The sequence below is a fragment of the Martes martes genome, assembly GCF_963455335.1.
Source record: "Martes martes genome assembly, chromosome: 7".
In the NCBI taxonomy this organism is placed as follows: domain Eukaryota; kingdom Metazoa; phylum Chordata; class Mammalia; order Carnivora; family Mustelidae; genus Martes; species Martes martes.
Genome location: NC_137894.1, coordinates 127,482,639 through 127,504,628, shown reverse-complemented (window position 1 = coordinate 127,504,628; position 21,990 = coordinate 127,482,639). Strand labels below are relative to the sequence as shown.

Sequence of the window (21,990 nt, the reverse complement as noted above, 5' to 3'; positions counted from 1 at the left end):
GCTTGTGCATTTTCCCCCCCTCTCTCTCAAATAAATAAAATCTTAAAAAAAAAAAAAGGGAAGAAAATTTTGATACACACTGCTACATGGATGAATCAGGAGGACATCATACTACATGAAATAAGCCAGACACAAAAAGAAAAATACAGTATGAATTCATTTGTATGAGGTACCCACAGCAGTCAATTCACAGAGGAAGAAAGCAGAATGGTGGTTTGCCAAGGACTGAGAGGAGAGAATGGGGAGTTACTGTTTAATGGGTACAGAGTTTCAGTTTTGCAAGATGAAAGAGTTCTGGAAGTGGACGGTGGTGATGATTGCACAACATGATGAATGCATTTAAAGTCACTGACCTGCACACTTACAAACGGTTAAGATGGTAAATTTTATGTTATGTCTGTTTTACCACTATAAGAAAAAACTGGAGGAAAGAACCCAGAAAACAAAAACAGCGTTGGTTGTTCTATATGCCCCTCTTTTTTAAAAAGATTTTATTTATTATTTACTTGACAGACAGAGATCACAAGTAGGCAGAGAGGGAGGCGGGGGTGGGGGGAGTAGGCTCCCCACTAAGCAGAGAGCCTGATACGGGGCTCGATCCCAAGATCCTGGAATCATGATCTGAGCCAAAGGCTGAGGCTTTAACCCACTGAGCCACCCAAGCGCCCCCTTATATGCCCTTTCTACCACAGGATCTATTTACTCAAACTCTAAACCCAAATCCAACAAAGGGCCAGCAAATATAATCTATACCTTCAAACACTGAAACTCTTGAGAGTGTGAAAGAATCCTAGAAGCTCCTAACCTCTCTCCTGTTCATTAAAAGACAAATGATGGGATATGTGAGGAAATGAATGTATATCCCAGGTTTAAAAACTCTAAATTTAGGGCTCCTGGGTGGCTCAGTTGGTGAAGCGACTGCCTTCAGCTCAGGTCATGATCCCGGAGTCCCCAGATCAAGTCTGTGTGGGGCTCCCAGCTCCATGGGGAGTCTGTTTCTCCCTCTGACCTTCTCCCCACTCATGCTCTCTCTCTCTCTCCCCCTCAAATAAATAAATATGTTAAAAAAAAACCCTCTAAATTTATATTTTAGTTAAAAGATGACACACACTTGCACACTTAACATCTTATGTGTATTTTTATGGCATAATTGGCAACATTTCCCCTAGAAAGTAGGGGAAAATAAATATGGGTTGGTGCACTATCACTGTAATTGAAACAAAACCAACTTAAAGTATTTTAAAGATACTCTTGCTCCCATGAAGTTACCAAAAACCTCTCTTTTACTTAAGAAAACAAAACAAAACAAAAACCTAATAGGTAATAGTCCTCATATTCATGTACAAAGCTATATCCCTAAAGTCTTTGTTTTAAAGATTATTATTTATTATTTATTTGACAGACAGAGATCACAAGTAGGCAGAGAGGCTGGCAGAAAGAGAGGAAGGGAAGCAGGCTCGCTGCCGAGCAGAGAGCCCAATGCGGGGGACTCGATCCCAAGACCCTGGGATCATGACCTGAGCCGAAGGCAGAGGCTTAACCCACTGAGTCACCCAGGCGCCCCAAGTCTTTGTTTTAAAAACACTTGTGACAAAGAGTTTTCTAGAAGTGATAACTGGAAGCCTAACCATTTTTTCAGGCATTCCAGTAGACCAGTCTTCCAGATGCCACCACAGTGACTTGAGTGGAATTTTTCACTAAAATACACTAGAAAAAGTCAGCCAGATGCTAGAGTCATACACATTTTTTAAAATTTCACTTTAGCAACTTGATATGTCTTCATCTTACTATTAGTAAGATGAATCTTACTAATAGTAAGATGAATCTTACTATTAGTAAGATTACTATTATCTAAAATAATATCGTACCTATAAATGCTAGACTATTATAGATTATGGGAGAAATTTACTATTAAATCAGAACATAACTCCTATGTTAAATGAAAAGAGCTCCTGAACACAAAACACCTCTAAACACCTTTCTCTTGACTTCCTTTTCCCTATTAAAAAATCATAATCCGGGGCGCCTGGGTGGCTCAGTGGGTTAAAGCCGCTGCCTTCGGCTCAGGTCATGATCCCGGTGTCCTGGGATCGAGCCCCGCATCGGGCTCTCTGCTCAGCGGGGAGCCTGCTTCCTCCCTTCTCTCTCTGCCTGCCTCTCTGCCTACTTGTGATCTGTCTGTCAAATAAATAAATAAAATCTTTAAAAAAAAAAATCATAATCCACTCCTTCATCTGCAAAGTATTTTCTGACTCCCACCCATCAGGTTTTCCTGTTACATTCTTTATCACAGCAAATTTGTCTTATTAGCCATTTATGTTGCTAAAAACAACAACCCCTTACACAGCCAATAATGAGAGTGTTCTTACACTTCCTCTCTCACTCAATTATTTCTTTAAAAATGAAAATAAATCTTTGGAATCTGTGCATTATGGTGCTTTCAACCTTACAACCTCAGGGGAGGTCAAGGCTCTTTCATGTGTTTTCGCTCCAACTCTCACAGCCTTGCTATGTCAACATGACCCAGAGGAATGACTTTATTTTCTGTTTCACACCAAACAGTAACAGGCCTATCTATCCCATCTACTGACTTGGGGGGAGGAAGCTGCTACATATCTATATTAAAGACAAAATAAATCACAATAGTCACATTACTGCTGTTCAGAACAGTTGACTTTGGGGCAAAAAAATCCACGTTTTCCTTAATATCTAAACGGAATTTATAACTATTCAAGTCAACTGCAAATCTTACAACACTCTTCAAGCAACACTGATCTTTTAATCTTTTTAACCAGCTCGTCTTTAAAAACACATTTCAGGAGAATCTGTCCAACCAGAGAACTGGAAGGCTGTTCCTAATTACTGTCTTCAAATCAAACCTTTTCAAAATATTTCAGAACTCCCTGGACTTGGCTGGGATTCAGCCTTGGGTGACTGGTATGGAGACTCATCACAAGTCACCCCCTGGGTTCAGCAAGCCCCTTGGGTGACAGCACTCCCGCTCACAGGGACCACCTAACTCAACCTGGAGCCCGGGATGGGGTCTCACCACAGGCTGAGTAAGACCATAAGGCTAGTGAGGCACCAGCCCGGGTTCACTGCCAGATGTGGGGTCCAGTGCCTTGCTTGCTGAAGGAGTAGGTATAGGGGTAGGAAGAGACCTGGGTGTTTATCCGCCTGGTATCACTGTCTAACTTTCTCGGCCTCCTGAGGACCCCGAGGATGGTTTTCCTGGGAGGGTTTCAGGACTCTAAGAGGAAGCAACCACCTCGAGGACATGAGGCGGGAGCCTCGAGAGAAAGAACCAAGAGCCCTCGAGTGGACCCTCCCGGAGGGCCGGGGCGTATTTCTGGCCAGATCGGCGGGAGGAAGGTACTCGGACTTGGAGCAGAGCCCAAACCTCCGGAGGAAGACCTCCGACGCGGAGACACGAGGGAGCCCCCACGCCGCCCTTGAGGCTCCCGCTTGGGGCAGGCCCGGTCAGCGCCGGGACACCGCCGCCAGCACACCTGAGCCGCGCCCGGCGCCCGACCCCGCGGACGGTCACCGCGACCTCGCCCCGCCCGACCGCCCCCTCTGCCGGCTCCGCACGGACGCAGCTCGCGGGGTCCCAGCCCGCCACCTCCGGCTCAGCCCGGCCCCACCATACCTGGCCGGCGGCGGCTGCGGCGGCAGCGGCGCTGCTCCTCACGTACCCATTCCGCAATTCCCCGTTCGCCACGCAGCCGTTCGCCCGCAGCGGGCGGCGGCAGCAGCAGCCTCCGGGTTCCGGCCGCATCGTCCCGGCAGCACCAGGCGCAAGGCAGGTTCTGTAGGCGGCGGCCCAGGCGGCGGCCGCTCCAGTCCCGCTCCGCACCCCACCCACCTCCCCGAAACCGGAAATGGCTGCAAGCCGCCGCCAATTACCGGCCCGGCCGTCACAGGGGGCGGGGCCCGCTCCCGCGGAGGCGGGGGCTCGCCCGGGGCCCGGCTGCCGAGGGAAATGGGGCGGGGCCGGACAGGAGGGACCGGAGCCTGGGGACTGCTGGCCAATCTGGAGGAAGGGAGGCGGACCCCATGCTGCGGTCGGGCCAGTCACGGGCGACAGCAAAGGCGGCTCGCTGGTGTCGAGGAGGGGTTCTGGGGAGGGCTCGGCGGCTTCTGGGTCCACGCAGAGGAGGCGGGGCCCAGGAAGAAGTCGGCCAATTAGAATGTGAGGAGAGGAAGGGGGCTGAGCCCTGGTGTCCAGAGCGGGTTCCCGGGTTCCCCTGCACAGGTGGCGCCCTCTCTGCCCTTGCCTCCGGGGAAGTTCTGGGATGGGCATCCTAGGCGGTGACAGGACTCCTTTATTTAATCAAGGAATTCCTTTGTGGGTATCTATAGAATAGCATTTTTAGCATTCTCTCAACATTCTTCAGTACGCTGCGTACATCAGCACATTTCTTAATAATTCGGATGCCTCTTTGCCCTTCACATCTGTCCCTAATCAGGGTTTTCTGTACGATTTCCTTTAAAGAGTACTTCCTTGAGAGTCAGGAAACCTGGTCTCATTCCAACTCTGCCAATAACTGAAAGCCATACCTCCGGTATTTAGCCACGTTGGGAGCCAAATTCTCTAAAATAGAGTTAACACTTCCTGTTTCATAGGCTCACCTATCATGATGCCTGGCCCATAGTAAGAGCATAATAAATATTGTTCTGCACCCCTCGAGTTCTATCTTCCCATAGGGGTTAGAAAGGAAGTGGGTCTACATCATAACAAGAGACTTTCGGTTACCTACAAAAATTTAGTGTCGTAGGTAAGAGTATTGACTCTGGAGGTGCTCTGGGTTTGAATTCCGGCTGTGCCACTTACTAGCTGAGTGAGCACTATGTCTTCCATCTGTTCAGCGGAAATAATAATAGTTGTCCTGAGGATTTGCATTAATACATACAGAGTATTTTGTATGAGACCTGGCCACTGGGGGCGCCTGGGTGGCTCAGTTGTTAAGCATCTGCCTTCAGCTCAGGTCATCATCCCAGAGTCCCAGGAACAAGTCCTGCATGGGGGCTCCCTGCTCCACGGGGAGGCTTGTTCTCCCTCTCCCTTCCCCCTGCTTGTGTTCCCTTTCTCCCTGTATCTCTCTCTGTCAAAAAAAAAAATTAATAAAATCTAACAACAACAACAACAACAACTGGTCATTAGTAAAAATTCATTAAGTGTTGGTTATTTTTTTTAAAGATTTATTTCTTTTAGAGAAAGAGAAAGAGAAATTGTGAGGGGGGAGAGGCAGAGAGAGAGAGAGAATCCTCAAGCAGACTCCCCACTGAGCATGGAGCTCTACTTGGGGCTCAATCCCAGGACCCTGAGATCATGACCTAAGCCCAAATCAAAAATCAGATACTCAACTGACTGGGCCACCCAGGCACCCCGCGTGTTGGTTATTTTTAATTCCTGAATGGGCATATAAGATCCCCTGCCTTCTTCCCCCTACCCCGTCTTTAGGAAAGGGATTGACAAGCTATCAGCTTTTCGTGGTTTAGGAGCTAAACAATCTCACAGCAAGTGGACAGAGCAAACACCTTCTTTGAGTCAATAAACACTATGATACCAAAGAACATAAATTTGTGATAGAAGCATGAGGCTTAAAGAAAAATGTGTGGCTTACACCTCATGGCGCTTGCATTCTAGTGAGAGAAAAGATGGACAAGTGTTAACACAAACAGTAACAAAAGGTCTACAGAAGGCTGGAGTTCTGATGAGGATGGCTGGACTGCAGTGACAGGTCTAGACTTTCCATACAGAAAGTTTTTCAGGGTAGGAATTGGTTGGAAGCAGGGCTAAGGGATTTAACTGAAGCTTAGATAGTAAGCTGAATGAATTTGGAAAAGACTTGGGAAGATGTTGTAGAATGAGCTTAATCTTCAAGGATGAGCAGTATTTGGAGAACTGGGAATGAGAAGTAAGGGGAGGGTGTTCCCACGAAAGGCAACCTTCAGCAGGTCAGGTAGAGAGGCTGAAAAGAGCAAAGCCTTCAACTGGAGCCTAAGAGTGAGGACCAGCAGCTGGATTAGAGGAATCCTGTTAGCCAGTCCCTCTCTCTGGAGGGCGGGACACAGGTCCGTGTCTTGTTCTGCCACTTACTCACCATTTGTGGTCTTGGATGAGTCATGCAACATCAGTCTTGGTCTCCTCACCCATCTTACAAAATTAATACCTGTACTACTTACCTCACAGGGCTTTTGTGACCATCAATGATATAATCCACACATGATCTGATAACCTTACACAGCATTGCTAAATCACAAAAAGGATGCCACAGAATGCAGTAGGCAACACCCCAGGCTCCCTGCAAACAGGAAACAGCTCCTTCCAGACGCATAAGCCACCTTACCACCATTTTACTGAGTTCATATGCAAAGTTCTGGGCTAGGCACCAGGGTTACAAGTCTTCCTTCAAGATTGCTCAAACCATTCCAACTGTAAAACCTTTCTTGAACTCCAACCTCCTCACAAAATTAGTCTCTTTCTTCACTGTGAACTTTATACACACCTGTGTATGCAAGAATGTGTCACATTATTTTGGGATTTTTTTTTTTGAGAGTGAGATTACAGGGGGGTTCAAAGCAAGAGCTCCATGGTCACACAGAATTAGAGACCCAGATCTAGCACTTAAAAGCCTTGTGACTTTGGCAAAGCTACTTGACTTCCCTGTGACTCAGTTCCCTCATCTGCAAAATGAAACATACCTCATAGAGTTGTTGTGAGAATGAAAAAAGAAAAGCATTTAGTCCCAGGGCCTGGCACATAATAGTTAATAAGTGCTGGCAATCATTTGTTGACTAAATGAGTTATTTGCCAAATGAAGGAAGGAATGAATACATTAATACCCCTGACTAGACACAGAGCAAGCTCCTTGAGGTCAGGCTATTGTCTAATTCATGTCTGGGTTCCTAGCACCTAGCACAGTGCCTGGCACATAGTAAATACTCAATAAATGTCTGATGAGTAATACATGGACAAATGCATGAAAATCTGGCCCTGCCTCCAAGGAGCCTTCTATCATATGGTGACTGTGTTAAGATTCTTGTGATTGTAGCTAACATAGGTCAATATTAGAAAACTTCATCAAGAAAGGTAAAATAATTGCAGTGCTCCTCAAGATAGGGAAGTGTGGGGACTCAAAAATCCCACACCTTGGGGGCGCCCGGGTGGCTCAGTGGGTTAAGCCTCTGCCTTCAGCTCGGGTCATGATCCCAGGGTCCTGGGATGGAGCCCCACATCGGGCTCTCTGCCCAGCAGGGAGCCTGCTTTCTCCACCCTCTCTCTCTGCCTGCCTCTCTGCCTACTTGTGATCTCTGTCTGTTAAATAAATAAATAAAATCTTAAAAAAAAAAATCCCACACCTTGGCAAGAGAAAATTATAGGCCTTCCTCATATAACCAACTCACTTGTGAGGCTTAGCTCTCAGCCACCTACTACTTTCACATTCCCTAGGTCAAATCTATAAATTCCCATGAAAGAGAGATCTGATTGGCCCCGCTTAGGGTAAGATGTCTAATGTTCGCCCAGTCCATGGTGGTCAAAGCACAAGGTCAACCTGCTGGAAGTGAGGAATCAGTTACAGAGAAGAAGAATTGCTGCAGAGAGGAAAGGACAGCCTTAGCATCGTCCTCTACAAAGAACTAGAGCCTGGGAATGAAAAGAACAAATAACAATCACTTGGAAGGAGTGTTGAAGGAGGAGGCTTCCACTATAGCATTTAAAAAAAAGAAAACACCTTTTTTTTAAAGTAAACTCTATGGCCAACGTGGGGCTTGAACTCACAACCCTGAGATCAAGAGTTGCCTGCTTTACCGACTAAGCCAGCCAGGCACCCCCAGTATAGCATTTTTAAAGGGCCAAGCAATGGGGTGCCTGGGTGGCTCAGTGGGTTAAAGCCTCTGCCTTCAGCTTGAGTCATGATCTCAGGGTCCTGGGATCGAGCCCCGCGCCGGGCTCTCTGCTCGGCGGGGAGCCTGCTTCTTCCTCTCTCTCTGCCTGCCTCTCTGCCTACTTGGGATCTCTGTCTGTCAAATAAATAAATAAAATCTTAAAAAAAAGGGGGGGGGCAAGCAAGACTGCCTAGGAAGAGAAATGAAGTGAGAGAAAGCAGGCTGTTCAGCCAGAGGGGCAGGCAGCCTGCACCATCAGGGGTCTTGGTTGTTCATACACAAGTTAGCGCTGGCTGACCGACACAAAAGGTGACTCATTGGAAGGTTATTAGGAGCTCAGTGACATGGTTGAAGGCTGGAGGCCTGGGCTTAGAAAAAGTCCCAAGTAAGAGGATCTTCAGAGGGCTGGGCGGCAGGGGACTCAGGAGGGTTTACGGCAGAAACTGTCTGATAAGTATACAACCACCCAAAGAAACGACCTCCAATCAACGACCTTACCATCTTGGGTCACTTGCCCAAGAGTTAAAGTCTCAGGAGAGAGCATCTGATAGGCTGAGTTCAGGTCACATGGATCCATATGGGGAGGGGCTGAAGGGGGGCAAACAGAAGGATAAAGTTCCTTTACCTTTCATGGTAAGAGTTGCTTTCCAAAAGTCACCCTCCCAAAAAAAGGTGCAAAATGAAGAGAGGTGATTTCCCAAAAGTAAATTGGGAACCTCGTAGAAAAAGGGAGTGGACACTAGGGGGGCAGAAATGGTGAACATCAGTTAAGACTGCAGAAGATTCATAAGGGGGAAAGGGCCCTTTAAAGATACTCTGTTTCTTGGGACACCTGGGTGGCTCAGTCCAGTTACGCTGCTGCCTTCGGCTCAGGTCGTGATCCCAGGGTCCTGGCATTGAGTCCCGTTTTGGGCTCCTTGCTCAGTGGGGAGCCTGCTTCTCTCTCTGCCTCTGCCTGCCACTCTGCCTGCTTGTGTGCTCTCTCTCTCTCTCTGACAAATAAATAAATAGATAAAATCTTAAAAAAAATAAATAAAGGTACTCTGTTTCAGTACAAAAACTAGGGTTGGATAACAGAGGTAATTATCTGATCCTGGCCCTGAGATCATCACTTGGTCTTTCCTTTCCAAACATTTTTTTTAAAAGATTTTATTTATTTATTTGAGAGACAGAGAAAGCACAAGCAGGATGGAAGGGTAGAGGGAGAAGCAGATTCCCCTGACATGGGGCTCAATCCCCCGACCCTGGGATCATGACCTGAGCTGAAGGCAGACACCTTACTAACTGAACCACCCAGGCACCCTCCTTTCCAAACTTTTCATGCTCGTTCATTCATTTTTGTATTCAATTGTTAGAAAAATACTTTTTTCTGGGCATCATGTTATTATACCAGGTACTACAAATACAATGATAGGGTGCCTGGCTGGTTAGTTGGTAGAGCATGTGACTCTTGATCTTAGAGTTGTTAGTTTGAGCCCCATTTAGGGATAGAATTTAATTTAAAAAAAAATACAATGAGGTTAATGGCCATGAATTTTAGGTACAAGGGTTTCCAGCCACAGCACCAGTCGAGGGTAGCTTCCTACTGGATCACTTTGGTGAACAAAAAAGCTTTAAAGAGAAATTCATTCCCCTGACAATAAATTAAAAAATGCTTTGTGCAGAAATGAATCAAAAGACTGTTTAGAATGCAGAATGGAGAGGCGGCTGATGGCTCAAGAACCCCTGAAAAAACTGAATCCCCTGAAAAAATTGAATCCCAATTCAGTTTGATTGATGGAAAACCAGAGGCAAAAACTACTTTCTGATGGGAAAAAGACAACCTACTGATGGATCATCCAGGATTGACCTTGTCACCTGAGGATTTATGGTTTGGTGCTATGACTTAAAAAGGGACTTCCAGAACACCCTCCTTGATGGAAGCATCTCATCCTGATGTTTCCCAGGTTATTTTGAAAAATTATTGTTCATTTTAGATCTCATTTTCCTCCAAGAGTGTTAGGTTTTGTTTCTTTCTTTTAAAGATATATTTTTTAAGATTTTATTTATTTATTTGACAGAGATCACAAGTAGGCAGAGAGGCAGGCAGAGAGAGAAGGAAGCAGGCTCCCTGCTGAGCAGAGAGCCCGATTTGGGGCTCAATCCCAGGACCCTGAGACCATGACCTGAACCAAAGGCAGAGGCTTAACCCACTGAGCCACCCAGGCGCCCCTAAAGATATTTTTTTAAAGCAATCTCTACACCCAATGCGGGGCTCAAACTCACAACCCCAAGATTAAGAGTTGCTGGCCCCACTGAGCCAGTCATATGTCCACCCCCCCTTTTTTTCGTAAAGATTTTTTTAAGAGTGTTAGGTTATAGAAAAATAAAGAGTGTGCAGCAGAGTTCCTAGGGAGACCAATAACAGGAGGTGAGAATGTGGAGCCATGCTTGCTTAGTGAGGGGACACATGGACCTCCGCGAAATGGTGACTTTGTATGATCATACACTGCTTGCTTCTCAATACTGACATGCTGAATATTCACAGCTTCAGCCTCTTATAGAGACATTATCAGAAAACCATTCCCTAGCAAGATGGTTTCCTTTTTGTACTCATAAATATATACATGCTGGTTTATTTCCTTTTTTAAAAACAAAAAGAGTATAAACTTGGAAATAAGAAAAAAATGCAATGATAAACAGGAAGAAACATAATCTCTGCCCTTGTGGAGTGTATAGTCTTGATTTACAAGAAATGGGGTTGTTATGTCCCTTTTTACTACTCCTAACCTAATACAGTGAGTGAAAGAGTCTGATTCTCTTCCAGAGTTTCTGGCCTTACTTTTGCCAGAAAATCTTGGATAACATTTTTGGACCATTTTCAGTGGCAATATTTGCACCCACAAAAATGAGTGGGCCCTGGGACAAGAGCTTAGAATTGCATTATTATTTTGATGCCTGGGCTGTTTAAAGGAATGATTTCATGCAGATATGAAACTTTAATAGGAATGATGGTTCCTGGTTGGTTCAGGGCACCTGCAAAGCCCCCAGAAGAGTGATTTTGATGTGTGTCTAAGGAGGGACTCCTGGATGGCTCAATCGGTTAAGGGTCCGCCTTTGGCTCCGATCATGATCTCAGGGTCCTGGGATAGAGGTCCTCATCACGCTCCCTGCTCAGCAGGGGGGTCTGCTTCTCCCTGTCCTTCTGTCCACAGCTCCCCCTGCTTATGCTCTTTCTCTCTTTCTTTTTTTCTCTCTCAAACAAATAAATGAAGTCTTAAAAAAAAAATCCGTGTCTATTAAAGTATTTGCAGTTGGAGCTGGGAGAGAAGACAGATGAGTGCTCCAGGAATAGGCAGCTAGGGCCTGTGTCTCAATGGCGGCTCTCTGCGTGTGTGTTTCCTTCACCCTGGAAGCACCGCCAAGCCTCCTACTCAAGCACCACACCCCACACTGTCACCCTGGACTTCCTGTGGGTATGCACTCAGTTGACTGTCATAATCCTCTGAGGCTCTGCTCCAGGAAGTGGACTTTTGCTTTTGGCTCCAGGAAGAAAAGGTGGTGCTGCCGATACATTATGATAATGGTGGTGCTATTAGTCAAAGCTTTTTGAGTTGCCAGTTTTGAAACTGAATTCAAATTGGGTTAAGTATGAAGGAGATTTATTGTCTCACATAATCAAAAAGTGTAGGGGATAGATCTAACTGGATTCATGTGCTCAAACGTTGCCATCAGGAATCCATCTCCATCGTTGGCTTGGCGTCCCTGAGTTGGCTTCATTCACACGTAAGGGGTCACCACGTCATGGTAAAGATGGCTCATGGCTGGCAAGCTTACATTCCACCAGCGTTAAAATCTCAGCGGAGAGAGAGAGCGCGCTTCCTTTCCGGACTCTCGGCGAGAGTCCTAGTGAAGTTCCCATTGGCCCAGCTCAGGTCACGTGCCTCAGGCGGTTGTTGAATTGATTGGCCAGGCCTGAGTCTTGTGCCCACCCACTCCCTCAATTCTGAGGCAAGAGCTCTGAGAAGGGGAGACCAATGGTTTCCGGCATGGGAGAGATTCGTGCTATTTCCAGAAAAATGGGTGCTGGGCAGGCACAAACAACAGATACACTGCTCATGTTGGATATGATGATAACGACAAGAAGCAGGAGGTAAGAATGCCTAGGAGATTCTTACCACTTTTAAAAGACATTATTAAGAAAAGCTGGTCTTAGACTTTCCCTGCTCCCCAAATCCAGCCTCCAAAACTACTCCAGATTTGTTTATTTAAACTGATTAAAGTGATTGGTATCTTAACATTTTCATCTTCATCAAATCATCATCCCAATCAATTAATAAACAACCTCTGTGTACGTAGTTATACCAGAAAAATAAAAATATCATCTTTACGAACTGAGCATTTACTCTCACAGGGTGCATAAATGATGACAGAGGACTCGTAGACAACCACACTAGCTCTGAACATGTTATGTATTGTCAGTTTTTTAAAAAAAATTTCATTTATTTATTTGACAGAGAGAGAGATCACAAGTAGGCAGAGAGGCAGGCAGAGAGAGAGGGACAAGCAGGCTCCCTGCTGAGCAAAGAGCCCAATTCAGGGCTCAATCCCAGGCCCCTGAGATCATGACCTGAGCCCAAGGCAGAGGCTTAACCCACTGAGCCACCCAGGCGCCCCTGTATTGTCAGTTTTAAATGATATAAATTGAATTGTATATGGGTAGCTCAGTCATTGAGCGTCTGCCTTCAGCTCAGGTCATGATCCCAGGGTCCTGGGATTGAGCCCTGCGTTGGGATGGGGGGGGGGTCCCCACTCAATGGGGAGTCTTTTTCTCCCTCTGTGTTTTCCTCTGCTTGTTTTCTCTCTCAAACAAATAAATAAAATGGCCTGAGGTTCTTCCCTGTACTCTCAATATTTCCTAACTTTTTCTCACATTTGTCCTTTTTTTTTTTTTTTTAAGATTTTATTTATTTGACAGAGAGAGACACAGCAAGAGAGGGAACACAAGCAGGGGGAGTGGGAGAGGGAGAAGCAGGCTTCCCGCTGAGCAGGGGCTTAATGACTGAGCCACCCAGGTGCCCCCATATTGTCCTATCTTGTACCACCCCCAAACCAATAATTTCTGGTGCCTGATGTCTGGGAGAGCCATTTGACCTGTATCTAGAAGAGTGCTATTCTGTTGCTTATGCTCCTAGGATATCATCAAAGTCACATAAGAGTTCTCTCAGTAGATGTCCTGAAAAGCACAGAAATTAGAACAGGAAGTTAGGATGCAACGGGGGTGCTTAAATAGATGACAGAGAAAAGGAACTTTTTTGTACCCATGTGAAGGCCCTGACACTCTAGCATCTCAAAATATAATACACTTCTGTTTTATATCAAGAATACCTTTTATTTTATTTTATTTATTTGACAGACAGAGAGGCAGAGAGGCAGGCAGAGAGAGAGGAAGGGAAGCAGGCTCCCTGCTGAGCAGAGAGCCCGATGCGATGTGGGGCTCCATCCCAGGACTCGGGGGTCATGACCTGAGCCAAAGGCAGAGGCTTTAACCCGCTGAGCCACCCAGGTGCCCCTCAAGAATACCTTTTAAAACATAAATGACACCTATTTCAATCCAATCTTGACTCTCCTCATGTTGACCGTTCCATACTGATTTGCCAACCCATATCTCACATTTCAGCCAGTTGCTTCTCCACCATCCATTCCACTCTTCCTTCCCTGGTTAGTAGTCGTATACTTAGAGCTGGGTTAACTGCTGCCCAGGCCCTTGCCACAGTGATGGACTTAGGGACAGACACAGCTTAGGTGATTCAATCATGGCAAGATGGGAAATTTGGGTTCAGTGTTTGGGGGAAGGAAACCTACCTATTTTCCTAAAAGCTGTGCTATACGAATGTGAAGTCTATAGTGGCTGCAGCCGTTTGGCTACCAGAAAGAAAACCCGTGCAAGGATGAAGACAGCCTCAGGAAGTGAGCAGAATGGCTTACGGATATATGGAGGCGGTACTCTGATCAAACTATGCCTGAAGCCTACTCTAGGAATTTCAGTTATACTGAGTCAAGAAATTTTCTTTAATTGTTTATGCCAGTGGAATTAAATGGGAACTTAAAGCAGCCTATTACTGCCTGTCAGGAGAATCTTTTTCATAACATTATTGATGTATAATTGGCATCATATAAACTATATCTATTTAAGTGTAAGATATGATGAATTTTGGTATGCAAAAATAGCTGTGGAATCATCTCCACAATCCAAATAATGAAAATATTCACCAGCCTCAAAAGATTCCCAACATTTTGCAATCCCTCCCTTCTTCACTACCTTTCTCCATCCCTTTCTGTCAATAGACCAGTTTGCATCATCTAAATTTTATATAACAGAATCCCTTGAGCTGTTGTTTAAGACAATGGAGGGGGGGGGTGCCTGACTTGTTTAGTTAGTGCAGTGTGTGACTCTTGAACTTGGGGTTGTGAGTTTGAGCCCCACAGTGGGTGTAAGGATTACACCATAATGAAGTATAGAATTCAATATGAGTCATTTTATATTCAAAGTATTTATGTACCCACGTGTGTTTGTTTTCTCCACTAACAGAAACTAGTGAAACATACTTAGTTAGTTTGTCAGGTTATTTATGTATCTTTTCTTTTCATGCATTTGATTCTCACAGAATCAGACCCAAGAATTACGTGTTCAGTTGTGGATAATTCAATGTATTAATACTTTCCAGTTTTTAAAAAATTTTTATTTATTTATTTGAGAGATATAGAGAGAGCAAGCCCAAAGGGGGTGGGGTGGGGCAGAGGGAGAGAGAAGCAGATTCCCCACTGAGCAAGGAACCTGACGTGGGGCTCAATCCCATGACCCTGAGATCACGCCATGAGCTGAAGGCAGACACTTAACCAACTGAACCACCAAGGCACCCCCTACTTTTCAGTTTTTAAAAAAGAATCTATTTATAATTATAATAATTAAAAACCTAATGACAGAGTGGGACTACAACTTTGCTTTAATGTTTAACATTGAAAAAAGTAACATAATGCATTATTTTAAATAGAGTAAAGGACAGGGGTGCCTGGATGGCTCAGTTGGTTGAACATCTGACTCTTGATTTTGGCTGGGGTCACCATCTCAGGGTTGTGAGATCAAGCCCTGTGGTGGGCTCCACCGTGGGGAGTCTGCTTGAGATTCTCTTTCCCCCTCCTTCTGCAACAAAATGAAAGAAAAGTCATCCAGATTAGAAAGGAAGAATTAAAAGAATCTCTATTTGCAGATGACACAATCTTATACACAGAAAATACCAAGGATACACTAACAAATGCTCAGTATTAATAGAGAAGTTAAATACAAAGGTTGCAGGATATAAGGTTAATAAACAAAAATCAGTAGTATTTCTATATTCTAGTAATAAACATTCTCAAAATGAAATTAAGAAAACCATTCTATTAAACCACAGCCCATAAAAAACTAAAATACAGAGAAAAAACAATGAACAAAAGGGGCACTTGGATGACTCAGTTGGTTAAGTGAGTTACTCTTGATTTTGGCTCAGATCATGATCTCAGTGTCCTGGGACTGAGTCCCGAGTTGGGTTCAGCACCCAGAGGGGAATCTGCTTTAGGATTCTCTCTTTCCCTCTGCCCCTCCTCCCATTCTCTCATATAAATAAATAAAGAAATATTTTAAAAAAATTAATAGAAAAGTGCAATATTTATACACTGAAAACTATTACTGAAAAATGTAATCTAAAAAATGGAAAGATATCCCATGTTTAGGGATTGAAAGACTTAACATTGTGAAGATGACACTGCTGATTCAATACCATCTCTATCCAAATCCCAGCTATGTTTTTTGAAGACATTAACAAGCTGATCCTAAAAACCCTAGGAAAATGGCAAGGCACCCAGACTAGTCAAAACAACCTTGATAAAGAAGAACAAAATTAAATGACTTACACTGATTTCAAAACTTTACTATACAGCTGAAATAATTGAGCCAGTGTGCTAGCATAAGAATGGGCATAAACAATGCAATAAAATTCAGAATCCAGAAATAAACCCTAATATAGACGATCACTTGATTTTCAATAAGAGTGTCTGGACAACTCAAGGGCAGAAAGAATGATCTTTTCAACCATTCAACAAATGGTGCTGGTACAACTAGATATCCATACGCAAAATAATGAAATTAGACCCCTAACCATATATGAAAGTAAGTGAAAATGTATGAGGGACCTTAAAGTAAATACTAAAACTATAAAATCCTTAGAAGAAAATATAGGTTTAAATCTTCATGGCCATGGATTAGGCGATGGTTTTAGATAGGACACCAAAAGCATAAGCAACCAAAGTAAAAATATACACATTGGATTTCATCAAATTTAAGAACTTTTGTTCTTTGAAGGACACCATTAAGAAAGTGAAAAAACAGGGTACCTGGGTGGTTCAGTTGGTTCAGCATCTGACTTAATCTCAGCTTAGGTCTCGATCCCAGTGTTGTGAGTTCAAGCCCCATGTTGGGCTCCATGCTGGGTGGAGAGCCTACTTAAAAAAAAAAAAATAAAAAAAAAAATAAAAGGAAGAAAACAACCCACAGAATGAAAGAAAATATTTATTTGCAAATCATATATCTGATAAGATACTTGTACCACATATGTAAAGAACTTCCATAACTTAATAATAAGACAAACAAAAAAAGCACCCTATTTTCAAGTGGGCAAAGGACCTGAATAGACATTTATCAAAAAAACCCAATTAAAAAAGAACAAGAAAATAAATTGATCAAACGAAAAGGAAAAAAAAAAGGGACGCCTGGGTGGCTCAGTTGGTTAAGCAGCTGCCTTCAGCTCAGGTCATGATCCCAGCGTCCTGGGATCGAGTCCCACATCGGGCTCCTTGCTTGGCAGGGAGCCTGCTTCTCCCCCTGCCTCTGCCTGTGCTCGTGCTTTCTCTCTCTCCCTCTCTCTCTGACAAATAAATAAATAAAATCTTTAAAAAAAAAAAAAGAAAAGGAAAAAAAAAAAAGGGGAAAGCAAATGACTAATAAGCAAATGGAAATACACTCGACTTTATTAGTCATTTAGGAAATGTCACTCAAAAGCTAACAGTAGCTTTCTGCCCCTAGATGCCAGCAAGTAAGCATCGTTAAAGTCTCCCCTCCCACTGCCGTCCTGTCTAAGTCATCGTCTCCCAAAGAGCCTGAGCAGCTGCGGAAGCTCTTCATCGGAGGTCTGAGCTTTGAAACAACCGATGAGAGTCTGAGGAGCCATTTTGGGCCATGGGGAGCACTTATGGACTGTGTGGTAATGAGAGCTCCAAACACCAAGTGCAACAGAGGCTTTGGGTTTGTCACATATGCCACTGTGGAGGAGGTGGATGCAGCCATGAATGCAAGGCCACACAAGGTGGATGGAAGAGTTGTGGAACCAAAGAGGGCCGTCTCAAGAGAAGATTCTCAAAGACCTGGTGCCTACTTAACTGTGAAAAAGATTTTTGTTGGTGGCATTAAAGAAGATACTGAAGAACATCATCTAAGAGATGATTTCGAACAGTATGGGAACAGCGAAGTGATTGAGATCATGACTGACCGAGGCAGTGGCAAAAGAGGCGTTTTGCTTTTGTAACATTTGATGACCATGATTCTGTAGACAAGACTGTCATTCAAAAAATACCATACTGTGAATGGCCACAACTGTGAAGTAAGGAAAGCACTCTCTAAGCAAGAGAGGGCTAGTGCTTCATCCAGCCAAAGAGGTCGAAGCGGTTCTGGAAACTTTGGTGGTGGTCGTGGAGGTGGTTTTGGTGGGAATGACAACTTTGGTCGTGGAGGAAACTTTAGTGGTCGAGGTGGCTTTGGTGGCAGTCGAGGTGGTGGTGGATATGGTGGCAGTGGGGATGGCTATAATGGATTTGGTAATGATGGAAGCAACTTTGGAGGTGGTGGAAGCTATAACGATTTTGGCAATTACAACAATCAATCTTCAAATTTTGGACCCATGAAAGGAGGCAATTTTGGAGGCAGAAGCTCTGGCCCTTATGGTGGTGGAGACCGATACTTTGCCAAGCCACGAAACCAAGGTGGCTATGGTGGTTCCAGCAGCAGCAGTAGCTAGGGCAGTGGCAGAAGGTTTTAATTATTGCCGGGAAACAAAGCTTAGCAGGAGAGGAGAGCCAGAGAAGTGACAGGGGAGCTACAGGTTACAACAGATTTCTGAACTCAGCCAAGCACAGCGGTGGCAGGGCCTACCTGCTACAAAGAAGACATGTTTTAGACAATACTCATGTGTATGGGCAAAAAACTCGAGCACTGTATTTGTGACTAATTGTGTAACAGGTTATTTTAGTTTCTGTTCTGTGGAAAGTGTAAAGTATTCCAACAAAGTGTTTTAATGTAGTTTTTTTTTTTTTTGCACCCATGCTGTTGATTGCTAAATGTAATAGTCTGATAATGATGCTGAATAAATGTGTCTAAAAAAAAAAAAGCTAACAGTAAAGGTTACACAACAAATGTTAGTGAGATGTGGAGGTATTGGAATCCTCATCCATTGCTGATGAGAATGTAGAATGGTGCAGTAGCTTTGTAAAATGATTTGGCGAGTCCTCAAAATGTTAAATATAGAGTTAACATACGATTATACAATTTCATTCCTCTAGGTACCTACCAGGAGAGTTGAAAACATATGCCAACATAAAAACGTATATACAAATCTTCATAGCAGCTTTATGTATAATATCTAAAATGTAGAAACAACTCAAATGCACATATCACCTAATGAATGGCTAAACAAAGGGTCATCTATCCATACAATGGAATAAAAAGGAATGAAATACACATGTTGCAACATACATGAAACTTGAAAACATTATGCTAAGTGAGAAAAGCCAGATAAAAAGACTGCATATTGTTCCAGAACAGGAAAATCAGAGACAGAAAATAAATTAGTGATTGCTTTAGGCTGGGGTCTGAGCCAGGAGAAAGGTAAAGGGAGGAAGGTGTGATTGGGACTGACTACTAACAGATGCAAGGTTTCTATTTGGGATCATAAAGATGTTCTAAAATTAAATTATAGTAATCGTGCAACTCTGTAAGTACTAAAACCACTGCACTGTATACTACAGGTGTTGAAGTTTAAGGTATATAAATTACATCTCAATAAAGCTTTAAAAAACAAATCCTAATGGGGCACCTGTGTGGCTCAGTCGGTTAGTTATCTGCCTTCAGCTCAGGTCATGATCCCAGGGTGCTGGGATTGAGCCCTGAGTCGGGCTCTCTGCTCAGCAGGAAGTCTACTTCTCCCTCTCCCTCTGCCTGTCCCTCTGCCTGCTTGTGTGCTCTCTCTCTCTCTCTCTCTGTCAAATAAATCAATAAAGTCTTTAAAAAAACAAAACACCTCTCACAGTGATAATATCCTCTTCATTGATAGGGAGGGACTGTGTGTGTGTTTTTTAAGATTTTATTTATTTATTTGACAGACAGAAATCACAAGTAGGCAAAGAGGCATGTAGAGAGAGGAGGAAGCAGGCTCCCTGCCGAGCAGAGAGCCCGATGCGGGGCTCGATCCCAGGACCCTGGGATCATGACCCGAGCTGAAGGCAGAGGCTTTAACCCACTGAGCCACCCAGGCACCCCAGGATTGTGTTTTATAGATCATGTAATTCCAACATCTATCTCAGTGCCTGGCCGATAGAGCACTCGATAACAGTTTAATACAAGGAAGGAAAGTGGGAAGAGATGAATAGATATGACTATGATATTCCTTCAAAAACTATTCACTTTCTATAGTGCCAAGAACCTAACATACTCTTTGCCCTCACCTTGCAAATGAGGAAACTGGATCTCCTTGGAGAATCAGTAACTGACTTAAATCCTTGCTAGTGAACAGTGGAGGGAAAATCAGAACCCAAGTCCGTATATGCCAAAGCCAATATTCTGTATATTCATTTCTGTAATGTTGATGAAGATCTGAAACTATAGGGGTGATTGGAAGCTATGTTGACATGAATTGGGGAACTGTGTAGGCATGTACATGAGCGCACTAAAGGATGGACAAGGGAAGAAAGAGGGTAGCTTTTGAAAATTTATGTTAGGTATTGATGGGATTTGAAGGGGCCCAATAAATAATACTCGTATTCTTATCAAAGTTCTGAACAAACTGAGAAATAAAATGGTGAAAGTACGGGGTTGGATTGGTGGGCTTGGGGCCCATGTGAGTTGCAGGTGGGTTAATGCTTTGCCATCACTGTCTTGCAATTCTTGGTGCTTTCTTAACAATTCTTGGTACTTTCCATTTTGTACTAGGTCCCACAATTATGTAACTGACAAAGATGTCACCTGACAAAATATCACCTTTATTACTGTTATAAGGGGTCTAGGAACATGTGGCTTGAATGTGACAACAAATTTCTAACCTTCAGTCTAGACCTTGGGCACCCTACCTAAGGGAAAGTTTGAGTTTGCAATGTGCGTACATGTTGCTCACTCCCATTGGTCCTAGTGGAAAAGAAGAAAGAAAGAGACTAGACAGACCCCTTGAGCCAGGACCATTGAACAATCACTCCCATCCAGTGGAGAAATCTATCTCAGACCAACCAGGTACCTGACTCCGCCTCCCTGGGAAGGGGTAAGGTATGGGGCAGGAGGCCAAGAGTGATCGGGTAAACCAGAGAAATGAGGAGAGATTCCTTTTTACAGCAGTCAAGATTCTTTTGGTTATACAATCAAATTAGCTTAAATGGAACAGGACATTTTAAACAGGTGTTGTCAACATTCTTTTTTTGTTTGTTTAAATATTTTATTTATTTACTTGACAGAGAGAGAGAGAGATCGCAAGTACGCAGAGAGGCAGGCAGAGAGAAAGGAGGAAGCAGACTGCCCGCTGAGCAGAGAGCCCGATGCGGGGCTTGATCCCAGGACCCTGAGATTATGACCTGAGCCCCAACATTCTTTGTTTTAAAGCAACACCCAGGGGTTACCCACCTGGCTCAGTTCAAAGAGCATGAGACTATTGATCTTGGTCGGGGTCATGAGTTTGAGCCTTGTGTTGGATATAGAGGTTAGTTAAATAAATAAAAAACTTAAATAAAAAAATAATAAAGGGGCGCCTGGGTGGCTCAGCGGGTTAAGCCTCTGCCTTCGACTCAGGTCATGATCCCAGGGTCCTGGGATTGAGCCCCACCTCAGGCTCTCTGCTCAGCAGGGAGCCTGCTTCCCCCACCCCCCCCACTGGCCTGCCTCTCTGCCTACTTGTGATCTCTGTCAAATAAATAAATTAAATTTTTTAAAAAAAATAATAAAGCAACACCAAATCCCTTTTCCCTTTTTTCCCTGCTAATTTTGTTCAGGTACAGGGAAGAAATTCCTTGATCTTGGAGAAGCAGATGTCCTGCCAGTGTTCTGAATCATAATCATAGAAATCCAATTCCCTTTTCCTTGCCAGGCGCTCACTTTTCCAGCCTGTCTTGCAGGTAGAGTAAATATATGAAACAGTTCTAGCCAGTAAGATATAAGAACTCCTGTGGAGACTCTAAGAAAGAGGGATTTTTCATTCACAGAAATTAAGCCTCTTTCCATCTGCTTTCTTCCTTCTTACTTGATGCAGTGATGTGAGGCCATGACATCTGGAGCCATGGAAGCCATATGGAGACCATGAAGATAGGAGCACAGAATAAAAAGTCAACATACCCAAAAGATGCAAGTCTGGGTCTTTGATGATATAGCTGAACTGAACACACCCTAGCTCTGCCTGACTTTAGACTTAAGGAAACAATGTTTCCTAATGGTTCAAGCCATGATCACTTAGGTTATCTCTTACTTGCAGTCAAATACGTCCAGACTCCTACAGACGTACACCACACTGCTAGTGAACATCAGGGAAGCCAAGGGCAGCGGCTCTCAGACAGGAAGCAGGAACTGGAAAGTTGTCACACTCCTAGGCAGTGACTCGCTCTTCCAGCCTCCTCTGTGCTTCTGAGGACTTGTATCTTTCTTCATTCTTCTCTGCACCAGTGTTCACTAATGCAACAGTCACACAGCCAAGCCCTCCCTGTCTGCATTTCCTGCATCTAAGAGACCAGCTCAGGGGGCAACAGCTGAATTCAAGCTCAATTCCAAAGTCTGGAAGA

General features: G+C 44.1%; 1 protein-coding gene and 1 pseudogene across 2 annotated transcripts in view; one reads left to right on the top strand and one right to left on the bottom strand.

The window, feature by feature from the left end:
- The window catches only part of SPTLC2 (serine palmitoyltransferase long chain base subunit 2), a 108,044-nt gene extending 104,181 nt beyond the window's left edge, over positions 1 to 3,863 (bottom strand). Inside the window, exon 1 of the mRNA XM_080809322.1 lies at positions 3,650 to 3,863. Coding sequence (XP_080665448.1) covers positions 3,650 to 3,778 — 129 coding nt within the window. The 5' untranslated portion in view covers positions 3,779 to 3,863. The remainder of the gene's footprint in view (positions 1 to 3,649) is intronic.
- An 8,066-nt stretch (positions 3,864 to 11,929) lies between these two features.
- LOC308346350 (heterogeneous nuclear ribonucleoprotein A1-like) lies at positions 11,930 to 17,981 on the top strand (annotated as a pseudogene). The gene is made up of 2 exons: positions 11,930 to 12,025; positions 16,994 to 17,981. The product of its transcript is annotated as a heterogeneous nuclear ribonucleoprotein A1-like (transcript).
- Positions 17,982 to 21,990: the final 4,009 nt, after the last annotated feature.